This window comes from Pseudophryne corroboree, chromosome 3 (genome assembly GCF_028390025.1).
Source record: "Pseudophryne corroboree isolate aPseCor3 chromosome 3, aPseCor3.hap2, whole genome shotgun sequence".
Classification (NCBI taxonomy): Eukaryota; Metazoa; Chordata; class Amphibia; order Anura; family Myobatrachidae; genus Pseudophryne; species Pseudophryne corroboree.
In genome coordinates this window covers 128,633,350-128,646,091 of record NC_086446.1, presented here as the reverse complement: position 1 = coordinate 128,646,091, position 12,742 = coordinate 128,633,350, and the positions used below count along the sequence as shown (strand labels likewise).

The following is a 12,742-nucleotide window of genomic DNA, read 5'->3' as shown; positions in this document are numbered from 1 at the left end:
CATTCTGTTCAATAAACCACTGTTGGTTTTTCATCTACCACCGTGACTGAGTGATTTGGAACCCGGTATCCTCACACAGATCCTCCCGAAGAGGTAAAGGCCATGGATCATCCACCAGAAGAACCAGTAAATCTGCGCACCAAGCCCTCCTTGGCCAGTCCGGAGCAATGAGGTTTGCCAGAACCTTTTGTTCTTCTCACAAGTTGAAGAACTCTTGGTATCAGAGGAAGTGGAGGGAACACATACCAGTGCGTACACCCCGCCACTGCCTGTGGGTCTCTTGACCTAGAACAGTACCTCCGTAGCTTCTTATTGAGGCGAGAGGCCATCATGTCTGTGTGAGGAACCCCCCCCCACCAACCGGTTACCTCCTCGAAACACCTCCGGATGGAGGCCCCACTCCCCTGGATGGAGATCGTGTTTGCTGAGAAAGTCTGATTCCCAGTTGTCCACGCCCGGAATGAAGATTGCCGAGATCGCCACCGCGTGCCTTTCTGCCCAGATGAGGATTCTTGACACCTCTGCCATGGCAGCTCTGCTCTTCGTTCCGCCTTGTCTGTTTATGTAGGACACTGTAGTCACGTTGTCTGACTGCACCTAAACAGCCCGATCCTGTAGAACAGGGATGGGGAACCTCAGGCCCGCGGGCCGTATAAGGCCCGCAGAGCCACTTGATCTGGCCCGGCCAGGATCACCTTTCCGAGGGAGATGCCGTGCGCCCGCTGAGATTTTGTTACTAGTGGGCGCCCAAGCTTCTTCCCCTCAGTAGCAGCTGCAGGCAAGAGCTCACTCCTGAGCTCCGGCAGTGTGCATGTGCGGCTGTGCGGTGCTATGGGAGAGACAAGTCCCAAGGAGCCACAGGCAGGACATATGGAGGATGGATACGCAACAAACCCCGAGTAAAGGTATGAACATCAGGTAAGTTCGCAATTTTTCTCTGAAACCAAACCGACAAGGCAGAAATATGTACCTTGAGGGAGGCCAGACGCAGGCCTAAGTCTAGGCCCTGCTGAAGAAAAGCCAAAAGCTTGGCTGTACTAAACTTGGAAGAGTCATAATTGTTAGATGCGCACCAAACAAAGTAAGAATGCCAGACCCTATGGTAAATCCGAGCAGAAGCCGGTTTCCGGACCCGCAACATAGTTTTAATGACCTCCTCAGAAAAACCCTTAGCCCTCAAGACGGAAGCTTCAAGAGCCACGCCGTCAAAGACAGCCGGGCTAGGTCCTGGTAGACACAGGTGCCCTGAACGAGGTGGTCTGGGCGTTGTGGAAGCAGAAGTGGATGCTCTGACGATAGGCCTTGCAGGTCTGAGAACCAGTGCCGTCTGGGCCACGCCGGAGCTATGAGAAGCAGATTTCCTTTTTCTTGCTTGAACTTCAGAATTACCCTGGGCAGGAATGACACCAGAGGGAACACGTACGGCAGCCGAAACCTCCACGGCACCGCCAGCGCATCCACGAATGCTGCTTGAGGATCCCTTGTCCTTGCTCCGAAGACCGGAACCTTGTGATTGTGTCGAGACGCCATCAGATCTACATCTGGAAGACCCCACTTTTCCACTATGAGTTGAAACACGTCTGGATGGAGGCCCCACTCGCCGGCATGCACGTCCTGACGACTGAGAAAGTCTGCTTCCCAATTCAGGACTCCCGGAATGAATATTGCCGATATGGCCGGTAGATTGCGTTCCGCCCAACGTAGAATCCGTGAAACTTCCTTCATTGCCAAACGGCTTCAAGTGCCGCCTTGATGATTTATGTAAGCCACTGTGGTGGCGTTGTCAGACTGTACTTGAACAGGACGGTTCTGAATTAAATGCTGGGCCAGGTTCAATGCATTGAAGACTGCCCGCAATTCCAGAATGTTTATCGAGAGGAGAGATTCCTCCTTGGTCCACCGACCCTGAAGGGAGTGTTGCTCCAGCACCGTCGTCAACAGGACCCAGTTGGATATCCAGAAGGGACGGCCCCTGCACAATTGTTGGTCCCGGAGCCACCAAGGCAGCGACAGACGGACCTTCGGAGTCAATGAGATCATTTGAGACCTGATCCAAAGAGGCAGGCCATCCCACTTGGCTAGAATCAGCCTCTGGAGGAGGCGAGAATGAAATTGAGCATACTCCACCATGTCGAATGCTGACACCATGAGGCCCAGCACCTGCATTGCCGAATGTATCGACACTTGCGGACGAGAAAGGAAGCAACGAATCCTGTCCTGAAGCTTCAGGACTTTCTCCTGAGACAAGAACCGCTGGTTGTGAGTGTCCAATAGCGCTCCCAGGTGCACCATGCTCTGAGCAGGGACCAGGGAGAATTTCTTCCAGTTCATGAGCCACCCGTGGGCTTGTAGAAACCGGACCGTCATATCCAGATAACGCAGGAGAAGTTCTGGGGAAGTTGCGAGGATTAACAAATCGTACAGGTACGGCAGTATCCTGACCCCTTGACGGCGGAGTACCACCGACATCACCGCCATTACTTTGGTGAAGACTCGCGAAGCTGTTGTTAAACCAAAAGGTAACGCCCGAAACTGGTAATGGAGGTTGCCAATAGCAAACCTCAGGTATTGCTGATGTGACGCTGCTATAGGAATGCAGGTAAGCATCCTGTATGTCCAGGGAGACCATGCAGTCCCCATGTTCCAAGGCCAGAACTATAGAGCGAAGAGTTTCCATACGGAACTTGGAAACCTTCACAAACCTGTTCAATGCCTTGAGGTTGAGAATTGGCCGGGAGGACCCATCCGGTTTCGGGACTAGAAATAGCGGAGAATAGTACCCCCTGCCCCTCTGAACAAGAGGCACCTGTATACAACTCCTGTATATACAGGAGGGTCTGTACCACCGAATGCAGAGTGTTTGCCTTTGTCTGGTCCAACGGGACATCTGTCTGGCTAAATCGATGAAGGGGTCGGTTTTTGAAGGCTATGGCGTAACCTCGAGTGATGACTTCCCGTACCCAGGCATATGAAGTGGTCTTCAACCATTCCTGGGTATACCCCAGGGGGAGGCCTGCCCCGTCATGCGGCAGGCTTATCGGTCTTGGAAGCTGGCTGACGGGCAGCCCAGGCACTTTTGGGCTTCGGTTTACCAGGTTTGGAAGCGCGGGCCTGCTTGTGGTACGCCTGACCTTTTGCTTTACCTGTAGGGCGAAAGGACATACTTTTAGCCTTCGACACAGAAGGAGCGGTATTTGGCAGACAGGCAGTTTTGGCAGTAGCCAAGTCAGCCACTATCTTATTTAAGTCCTCCCCAAACAGAATATCTCCCTTGAAAGGGAGTGCCTCCAGGGTTTTTCTAGAGTCCAGATCCACAGACCAGGATCTCAGCCACAATATCCGGCGAGCCAGGACTGACGTAGTAGAGGCCTTGGCTGCTAGGATACCGGCATCAGAAGCCGCCTCTTTAATATATCGAGAAGCTGTGACAATATATGACAAGCATTGTCTAGCATGGTCAAAGGAGATTTCAGCTTCTAACTCCAAGGCCCATGCTTCAATAGCCTCTGCAGCCCATGTAGCTGCAATAGTGGGCCTTCGCGCAGCACCCGTGAGGGTGTAAATCGCTTTTAGATATCCCTCCACACGTTTATCCGTAGGCTCTTTTAGAGACGTGACGGTAGTGACCGGTAGAGCCGAGGAAACCACCATCCTAGCCACATGTGAGTCCACTGGAGGAGGCGTTTCCCAATTCTTAGACAGCTCTGGCGCGAGAGGATAGCGAGCCGTCATCTTCTTTTGAGGCACAAACTTCGTACCCGGGTTTTCCCAGGGTTCCTGACGTATATATCCACTAGGTGGTCAGAGTGAGGTAAAACTTGTTTAACCACCTTCTGACGCTTGAACCTATCTGGTTTCTTAGGAGGGACGGATGGCTCGGGATCATCCGTAATCTGTAGAATTAACTTAATAGCCTCCAAAAGATCAGGAACATCCACATGTGAACTACCCTCCCCATCAGCCGTATCTGTGTCAGAACCTGTGGGGTCAGTGTACGTGCCGTCTTCATCAGACGAGGTGTCAGTGACAGCAGTGGATTGTGAGGAAATAAGAGCTCGCTTAGAGGACCCCTTGGACTTAAGCGAGCGTTGCTCAGACTTTTTAGTAGTCAAAGACTGGTTCAACTTCTTAAATTGAGCAGATAAATCGTCCGCCCACGGCGGGTTAGTTGCAGGGACCACATACGGGTGTACCGGCATTGGGGGTCCCATAGGGGGTGTTAGTTTATGAACTAGCGTACGCAGAAGCGTGGAAAAAGCGTCCCACGGTGGGCCAGTATGTGTCTCCGTTGCCACAGTCCCACTGCCCCCAGAACCAGAGCCCACAGCTGCAATATTCTCCTCATATGGGTCCGTGGCTTCAGCAACACCTGTAGTGTGTGCAGCGCCAGAACAGTTAACCTCAGAAGCAGACATGATATAACTTGCAGTATGAGGTAACAGTACAATTATCAGCAGCACTATACCTGTAAACCCAAACCCCTGCGCAGTGTAGTCAGCACTAGCAGAGATAAAGGAGAGATATGGTGACTAAATCACAGAATAAAAAAAAATACGTAATAAAGTATATCTTTGTGAAAATCCTATATTAGATCAAAGCTGACGCACCAAGCCCCCTCAGGTTATAGAATATAGGGATAGCAAGTTAAGTGAAAGACACGAAATGGACAACACTCACCTATCAAATGCACACACAGAAAGTCACAGTTTGTACAATGCAGAGGTTATTACTGACAATAATACTGCACTGGACCAGCTTACACAGCTATATAACAAGAGATATAACAGGACACAGTAAGAACTGGATGTATATCACAGGGTAATTGTACTATAAAACCCTGACTAAATGCACTCTTTCTTAACTAGCACTGTCTAGAAAGGCAGTTAGAATACTTAAGTGTCATGTAAAGGCACAGCGCTGACAACCAGGCGGCTTTACATAGGAGGATTTGCCCAAGCAGGCCCAGGAACAGTGAGCTGAGGGATAATGGCGCCGCAGACACTGACAGGGAGTGAGGAAAAGACAGAGATACAACTCCAGGGTGGGAACACTTGCTAGAAATGGCGCCCTGGGCCTGGGGGAGGGGCTTCAGGTCTATGCCTTATCCCCCTGCTGGCAAAACCACCGGGTACTGTGGGCGATATAAAAATCGGTTTTAAGAGAAAACCTGACCTGCGCCCATTGCCCTGGTGATCTAGTGGGATCGCCTGTACTGCCACAGTGTCCACCGCCAGCGCGCGCGGCCCACCTCCCACTGACCACGCCGGATTGCGATAAAGACCGTGTGCCGCAAGCGAGACCCACTTACCACCTCCCGAAGCACGGCCACGCGATCCTGGAGAGCCCCAGCAGTGAGTGCCTAACGTGAAGAAAACCGGAGCCTCCGCTGTAGGTACCCGGCAACCAGGGCTCGGGAGTGTACAGCGCCGCTGGGGAGAGCTGGAGCAGCAGCAGAGAAGGTCTCCTGACATTACCACCGCTGCTGCCCTTGAAGTCTTCACTTTTTTCTCACAAAAAAGCTCTTTTTTAGGGCCCCCCTGTTAAGTGCCTGCTTACTGCAGCACCAACTTACAAAACTGAGCTTCTGTGCAGGGAGGCAGGGATATAGAGGAGGCGGCGCTGTGCATTCCGGGAACAGTCAAAGCTTTGAGCCTGTTGGTGCATCGGATCAAGATCCTACTCTACACCCCCCATTGTCCAATCCTTGTGGAGCCCAGTGTACCCCGCAGCAGAAAGAGTGCATACAGTCAGGGTTGTGCGGTACAAACACCCTGTGATATACATCCAGTACTTACTGTGTTTTTTATATACGGTTTACATATATATCTATATAGCTAAACTGAGTATCACTTTGTATTGCTAGTCCAGTGCAGTCTTATTCTTTGGTATAACTTCTGCATTGTACATTTGTGACTACTGTATATGTGTGTGTGCATGTAGCGCACAGCAGAAATCTGGCTTACCTGTCTCTTTTGCTAGATGATAGAATTTATCCTTCCGACTCTTTCCAACTTTTCCTTTTTTACCCATTGTCGAAAATTGAAATCAGTGATGATGTATTCACTACGTCAGTATCTAGGATGTACAACAGGTAAGTGTTAGCTGTAGAGTACAAGGCAACAGTCCATGGTAGGCAAACATGAAATCTCCAAATGCAATACTTTCATGTGAAAACAACTAGTGCCAGTAAAGGATCACATTTGTAGAATATACCTTCTGTAAACTGTAGTATTCAAATCTGCTGATGTCAGTAAGTGGCACAAGAGTGGATGGCATGAGTACTGAAGGAATAAAAAGCACCTTCGCTTAACAAATATTGGACCTTATTCATAAATCTACGCAACCCGATGCTTTAGGTCCATCTCCGATACTAGTCAATCTGAGCATGATCTGTACCATGCAGATGCAGATCTGCTTCTGCAACGACAGTCAGTTTTCCCCCAAAGCCCAATTTGGGGCAATGAGGTAAAGAGATCGAGCAAAAAAAAAAAAAAAGGGAGGAGGAGGGGGGGGGGGGGCATTTTCTGTCCATAACAAAGGCAGAAGGACGCAGCTTTACTGGCCCTGGTAGCGGAAAAACACCGGAAGGATAAGGAAACAAAACTACAGAGAGGCACTGGGTAAAGAGCTGTGGTTTTGTGACCGGTCCTTGGCTAACTGTGGGGTTTATGAGAGGTCATGTAGTCCAGATCTACATTGAGAATAAAAAATACTCGCTATGGTAAGAACTTACCTTACCGCTGATAACGTTATTTCTCCTAAATCCAAAGGATAACATGGGATATGATGACGCAACAGCGGATTTGCACCAATCGGTCAAAGCTATCGGCCTCCCAGCATGCAACGGGCCCGTCCATATATCCCTGCCTCCTGGCTCAGGCAAATCAGTTGTTTTTCCAAAGCTCAAGGCAGAAGCATCATAGAGAGCCCTAAACAGGCGAGAAGAACACACATGCACACCCTTCCGTACAAGAAGAAGAGGTTAGTGAGTGAAAGGATCCTCAAATCAAGTGCGTCAGGATGGAAACCCTGTGGATCCTGTGGACATAGGAGAAATAACGTTATCTACGGTAAGTTCTTACCATAATGCATATTTCTCCAGCAGGGTCCACAGGATAACATTGAGATGACCCAAAGCAATTTAGTGGTGGGGACGCTCCTTCGCCCTAATTCAGCGTCCTGATAGGCAAAGGTATCAAAGTCATAATGTCTAATAAATGAGTTAACGGAAGAACATGTGGCTGCCTTACATATCTGTTCTGCAGAAGCACCACGTTGTGCTGCACATGACGGACCTACCTTACGCGTAGAGTGAGCAGAGACATTATCCGGAACAGGGAGATCAGCTTGAGAGTATGCTTCTGAAATTGTCATCCAAAGCCATCTCGCCAGTGTCTGCTTGTAAGCAGGCCATCCTCTCGTGAAAACCATAGAGAACAAAGAGTATCCGTCTTTCTGATGGCACTGGTATGATCCACGTAGATTCTAAAGGCACGAACTACGTCCAACGCTGCATCTCCCGTGGAAAGGTCCGGGCCCTGGAAGGCCGGGACTACAATATATTCGTTACGGTGGAACTCAGACACCACCTTAGGAAGACACTCAGATTTGGTACTGAGAACCACTATATCTGGATAAAATATCAGAAAAGGAGGACGACATAACAATGCCCCCCTAAATCTGACACTCTTTTAGCTGAGGCAGTAACTAGTAAAAAGAGAGCTTTAGCCGTCAACCATTTAAGATCCACTCATTTAAGTGGTTCAAATGGGGCAACTTGAAGAGCTTTTAGGACTATGGCACTGTAGGAGGAACAAAAGGAGGTTGCAAAAATGTGCGCACATCCTGTAGGTTAGCAATTTTCTTTTGGAACCATAAAGTTAATGCTGACACTTCCACTCTCAAGGAAGCCCCTCATAGACCTCCATTTGTCTACCAGAATTTGGAAGACCTCTGGGTGTAAAGCCAACTCGTTTGCATGAATGGAGTGTCGACTGAAAAAATCCGCTTCCCAGTTTAGGACTCCCAGAATGACAAGGCTGGAAGATGAAGTTCTGCCCACTTAAATGTGTGACTTACCACCTTCATTGCATTCTGGCTGCGAGTTCCGCCATGATGGTTGAGGTACCCTACTACAGTTGCATTGTCAGAGCGGATTTGGACTGGTTTCCCCTGAAGGATGTCCTTTGCCTGAATAAGTGCCATATATATGGCTCGAAGTTCCAATATATTTCTTGGCAGGCAACTTTCTACCTTGGTCCACTGCCCCTGGAAGCAACTCCTTCCTGACACTGCTCTCCAGCCCTGAAGACTGGCACACGTTGTCAGAATTTCCCAATCTGATATCCAAAAGGGTCTCCCTTTGTTCAGATGGGATGTCTGTAGCAACCCGGCTAATGACCTCCTTACTCCCAGAGGAAGGACTAGTCTGCATTTTTATTGTCGGATGACAACCATTCAATTTGGACAATATCAGACGTTGCAGAGGCCTTGAATGGAACGGAGCATACTCCACCATGTCGAATGTCGACACCATCAACCCCATCACACACATTGCGGCGTGAATGGATACCCTTGAATCCTTGACTGAATTTTGGTAGGTTTGTTCAGAGGAAGAAATATTTTGAGGACCTGAATCCAGCAAAGCCCCCAAAATGTGTCATCCGTTGTGACGGAACCAGGGAACACTTTGCCCAATTTATGAGCCAACCATGTCTCTGTAAACAAGCTATTGTCTGTTGCAGAGGACACTGAAGCAATTCTGAGACTGTGCCAGGATTAATAAGTCGTCGAGGTATGGAAAAATAGGATTTTAATTACCTACCGGTAAAGCCACTTCTCGTAGTCCGTAGAGGATGCTGGGGTCCACGTTAGTACCATGGGGTATAGACAGGTCCCTTGGAAACCAGGGGCACTTTAAGAGATGGCACCTCCCTCTATGCCCCTCCTACCAGACTCAGTCTAGAAACTGTGCCCGAGGAGACGGACACAGATAGTGGTGAGATTCACACCAGCTCACACATAACAGAAAATCAAGCAACCAGTTTGAAACAAGCCAGCAATGGCTGAACAACAGTACTCAACCAAGTCACAAGGCAGTATTGAACCAACTGCAGGAAAACGAAACGCTGGGCGGGCGCCCAGCATCCTCTACCGACTACGAGAAAATGATTTACCGGTAGGTAATTAAAATCCTATTTTCTCTAACGTCCTAGAGCAGGCATTCCCAACCGCAGTCCTCAAGGCACACCAACAGTGCAGGTTTTAGTGATATCCAGGCTTCAGCACAGATGGTTAAATCAAAATAACTGAGGTACTAATTAAATCACCTGTGTTCAAGCCTGGATATCATTAAAACCAGGACTGTTAGTGTGCCTTGAGGACCGAGGTTGGGAAACACTGTCCTAGAGGAAGCTGGGGTCCACATTAGTACCATAGGGATATACCAAAGCTCCCAGTATGGGAGGGAGAGCGCAGAGTCTCCTTCAGAACAGATTGCCCTCTGAGGACCTAAAGTTTGGTCAAAGTATCGAACTTGTAGAACTTCGCAAACGTGTTCGACCCTGACCAAGTTGCTGCTCGGCAAAGTTGTAAGCCAAGACTTCCCGGACAGCCACCCAGGAAGAACCCACTTTACAGGTAGAGTAGGCCTTAACAGATTTTGGACACGGCAAGCCTGCCGTAGAATAAGCATGCTGGATAGTATACCTGATCCAGCGAGAAATAGTCTGCTTAGAAGCAGGCCACCCAACCTTGTTGGGATCATAAAGGACAAACAGTGTGTCCAAATTTCTGTGACGAGAAGCTCTCTTTATATAAATCTTCAAAGCCTTTACAACGTCCAAGGATATTGAAGTAATTGAGGAGTCAGTAGCCACTGGCAGAATAGGTTGGTTGATATGAAAAGCCAACACAACCTTTGGAAGAAATTGCTGACGCACACTGAGCTCAACTCTATCTTCATGGAAAATCAAGTAGGGGCTCTTGCAGGACAATTCTGACACATGTCTAGCAGATGCTAATGCCAACAGTGTGACTGTGCCTTCCAAGTAAGGAACTTGACATCAACCTCCTGTAAAGGTTCGAACCAATCCGACTGCAGGAACAGCAGCACCACATTAAGATCCCAAGGTGCCGTGGGAGGCACAAAGGGAGGCTGGATGTGCAGAACCCCTTTCAAGAAAGTCTGAACCTCAGGGAGGGCAGCCAATTGTTTCTGAAAGAAAATGGACAAGGCCAAAATCTGGAATTTTATGGAGCCCAGGCGCAGGCCCACATCCACTCCTGCTTGCAAGAAGAGGAGAAACAGCCCTAGTTGAAACTCCACCGCAGGAAACCTCTTGGATTCACACCAAGACATGTACTTTTTCCAAATCCGAAGGTAATGCTTTGACGTTACTCCTTTCCTAGCCTGCATCAGGGTAGAAATAACTTTGTTCGGAATGCCCTTTCAAGCTAAGATCTGGCGTTCAACCTCCATGCGGCAAACGTAGCCATGGTAAGTCTTGAGTGAACGGCCCCTGTTGCAGAAGGTCCTCTCAAAGAGGAAGAGGATGCCTCGGATCTTCCAGCAGTAACTCCAGAAGATCCGCGTACCAAGCCCTTCTTGGCCAGTCCGGAGCAATGAGGATTGCCTGAACTCTTATCCTTTTGATTATTTTGAGAATCTTTGGGATGAGTGGAAGTGGTGGGAACACATACACTGACTTGAACACCCACGGAGTTACTAGGGCGTCCACCGCCACTGCCTGTGGATCCCTCGATCTGGAACAGTACCTCCGAAGCTTGTTGAGAAGTGAGGCCATCATGTCTATTTGAGGTACGTCCCAAAGACTTATCACCTCTGCGGACACCACTGGGTGGAGGCCCCACTCTCCCGGATGGAGATCGTGTCTGCTAAGTAAGTCCGCTTCCCAGTTATTCACTCCCGGAATGAAGATTGCAGACAGCACCACAGCATGCTTTTCCACTCAGAGGATTATTCTTGTTACCTCTGAGATTGCAGCTTTGTTGTTCGTTCCGCCTTGTCGGTTTATGTAGGCCACTGTTGTTACATTGTCCGACTAAACCCGAATGGCCTGATCTTTCAGAAGATGCGCCGCTTGTAGAAAACCGCTGTACACAGCCCTTAGTTCCAGAATATTTATTGAAAGGATGGATTCCAGACTTGACCACCTTCCTTGGAAGTTTTCCCCTTGGGTGACTGGTCCTCAACCTCTGAGACTTGCATCCGTAGTTAGGAGGATCCAATTCTGAATCCCGAAACTGCAGCCCTCTAGTAGGTGAGAAGTTTGCAACCACAAGAGGAGCGATATTCCGGCATTCGGTGACAGACGTATTCTCTGGCGCATGTGAAGATGAGATCCGGACCATTTGTCTAGGAGATCCAGTTGGAAAGACCGTGCATGAAATCTTCCATACTGTAGAGCCTCGTAGGAGGCAACCATCTTCCCCAGAAGGCACATGCACTGATGAACTGATACCCAGGCTGGCTTCAGGACATCCCGGACCATTGTTTGTATCACAAATGCTTTCTCCTCCGGCAGAAACACCCTTTGTACTTCTGTGTCGAGGATCATCCCCAGGAAGGACAGTCTCCTTGTCAGCTCCAGATGCGACTATGGAAGATTAAAGATCCATCCATGATCCTGGAGTAGTTGAGTAGAGAGAGCAATGCTCTACAACAACTTCTCCCTAGAAGATGCTTTTATCAGCAGATTGTCCAGATAAGGAATTATGTTTACACCCTGCTTGCGGAGGAGTAGCATCATCTCCGCCATTACCTTGGTGAACACTCTTGGGGCCGTGGACAGGCCAAACGGCAGCTCATGGAACGGATAGTGACAGTCCAGCAGCGCAAATCTGAGATAATGCAAGAGAAGGTAATAAAAAATACCCAATGGCATTTGGGCGCTGTGAGGCGAAGTGCTCAGCTAAGCGGCAGCCAATGTTAAGAGGGAAGTCACTCCCAATATATATATATACACACAGATAAAAAGAAGAGGAGGCTGCGCTTCAAGAGGAAAAGAACAATAATCCACTAAATGTGTACAATTTTATGACAATTTATTAAAAACACTAGCTCATTAAGAAATAGCAATATTCTGTACAGTTATATTGTGCCATGTGCATGTATGAAAAGGAATAAAATTTACCCAAGATATTGGTTCAGGACATGTATCACATAAGCTCTAAAGGATCCATTCCGGATATTGCCCTTAAATGGTATAGGTCCAGTTATAATCCACTATAGCAAGTCCCTTTTAGATGGTGTCAAGAGAGCCCTTTATAAATTCCATATGCCGCTAGAGGATTCTGGATGGAATGAATGTCCCATAAACAGTGGGTACCTCATGCAGTGCGGTGATTGGATGGTGCCTCTCTGGGACGCCTCTGGGTAGCTGGAAGGTGGTGTGGGCTGGTTCGGATCCAATTGAAGAGAGTCCTGCTCCAAGGGTTAAATTATCTGAGATAAGCCTGGTGAGGCGGCCAGATCGGGATGTGAAGGTACGCATCCTTGATATCCAGAGATACCAGGAATTCCCCCTCCTCCAGACCTGAGATCACCGCTCTCAGAGACTCCACCTTGAATTTGAATTCCCTCAAGTAGGGGTTCAATGACTTTAGGTTTAATATCGGTCTTACCGAACCGTCCGGTTTCGGTACCACAAACAGGTTTGAATAATAACCTTTGTGTTGTAGGTGAGGTGGAACTGGAACAATGACATTTGACCTTAGCAAT

General features: G+C 48.7%; 1 protein-coding gene across 2 annotated transcripts in view; it reads right to left on the bottom strand.

Annotated features, from left to right (window-relative positions):
• The window catches only part of FTSJ3 (FtsJ RNA 2'-O-methyltransferase 3), a 282,573-nt gene that overhangs the window by 239,544 nt on the left and 30,287 nt on the right, over nucleotides 1–12,742 (bottom strand). For both annotated transcript variants that reach the window (XM_063958469.1, XM_063958468.1), the window contains exon 2: nucleotides 5,964–6,075. In XM_063958469.1, the coding sequence (XP_063814539.1) occupies nucleotides 5,964–6,030 (67 nt within the window). In that variant the 5' untranslated portion in view covers nucleotides 6,031–6,075. The remainder of the gene's footprint in view (nucleotides 1–5,963; nucleotides 6,076–12,742) is intronic.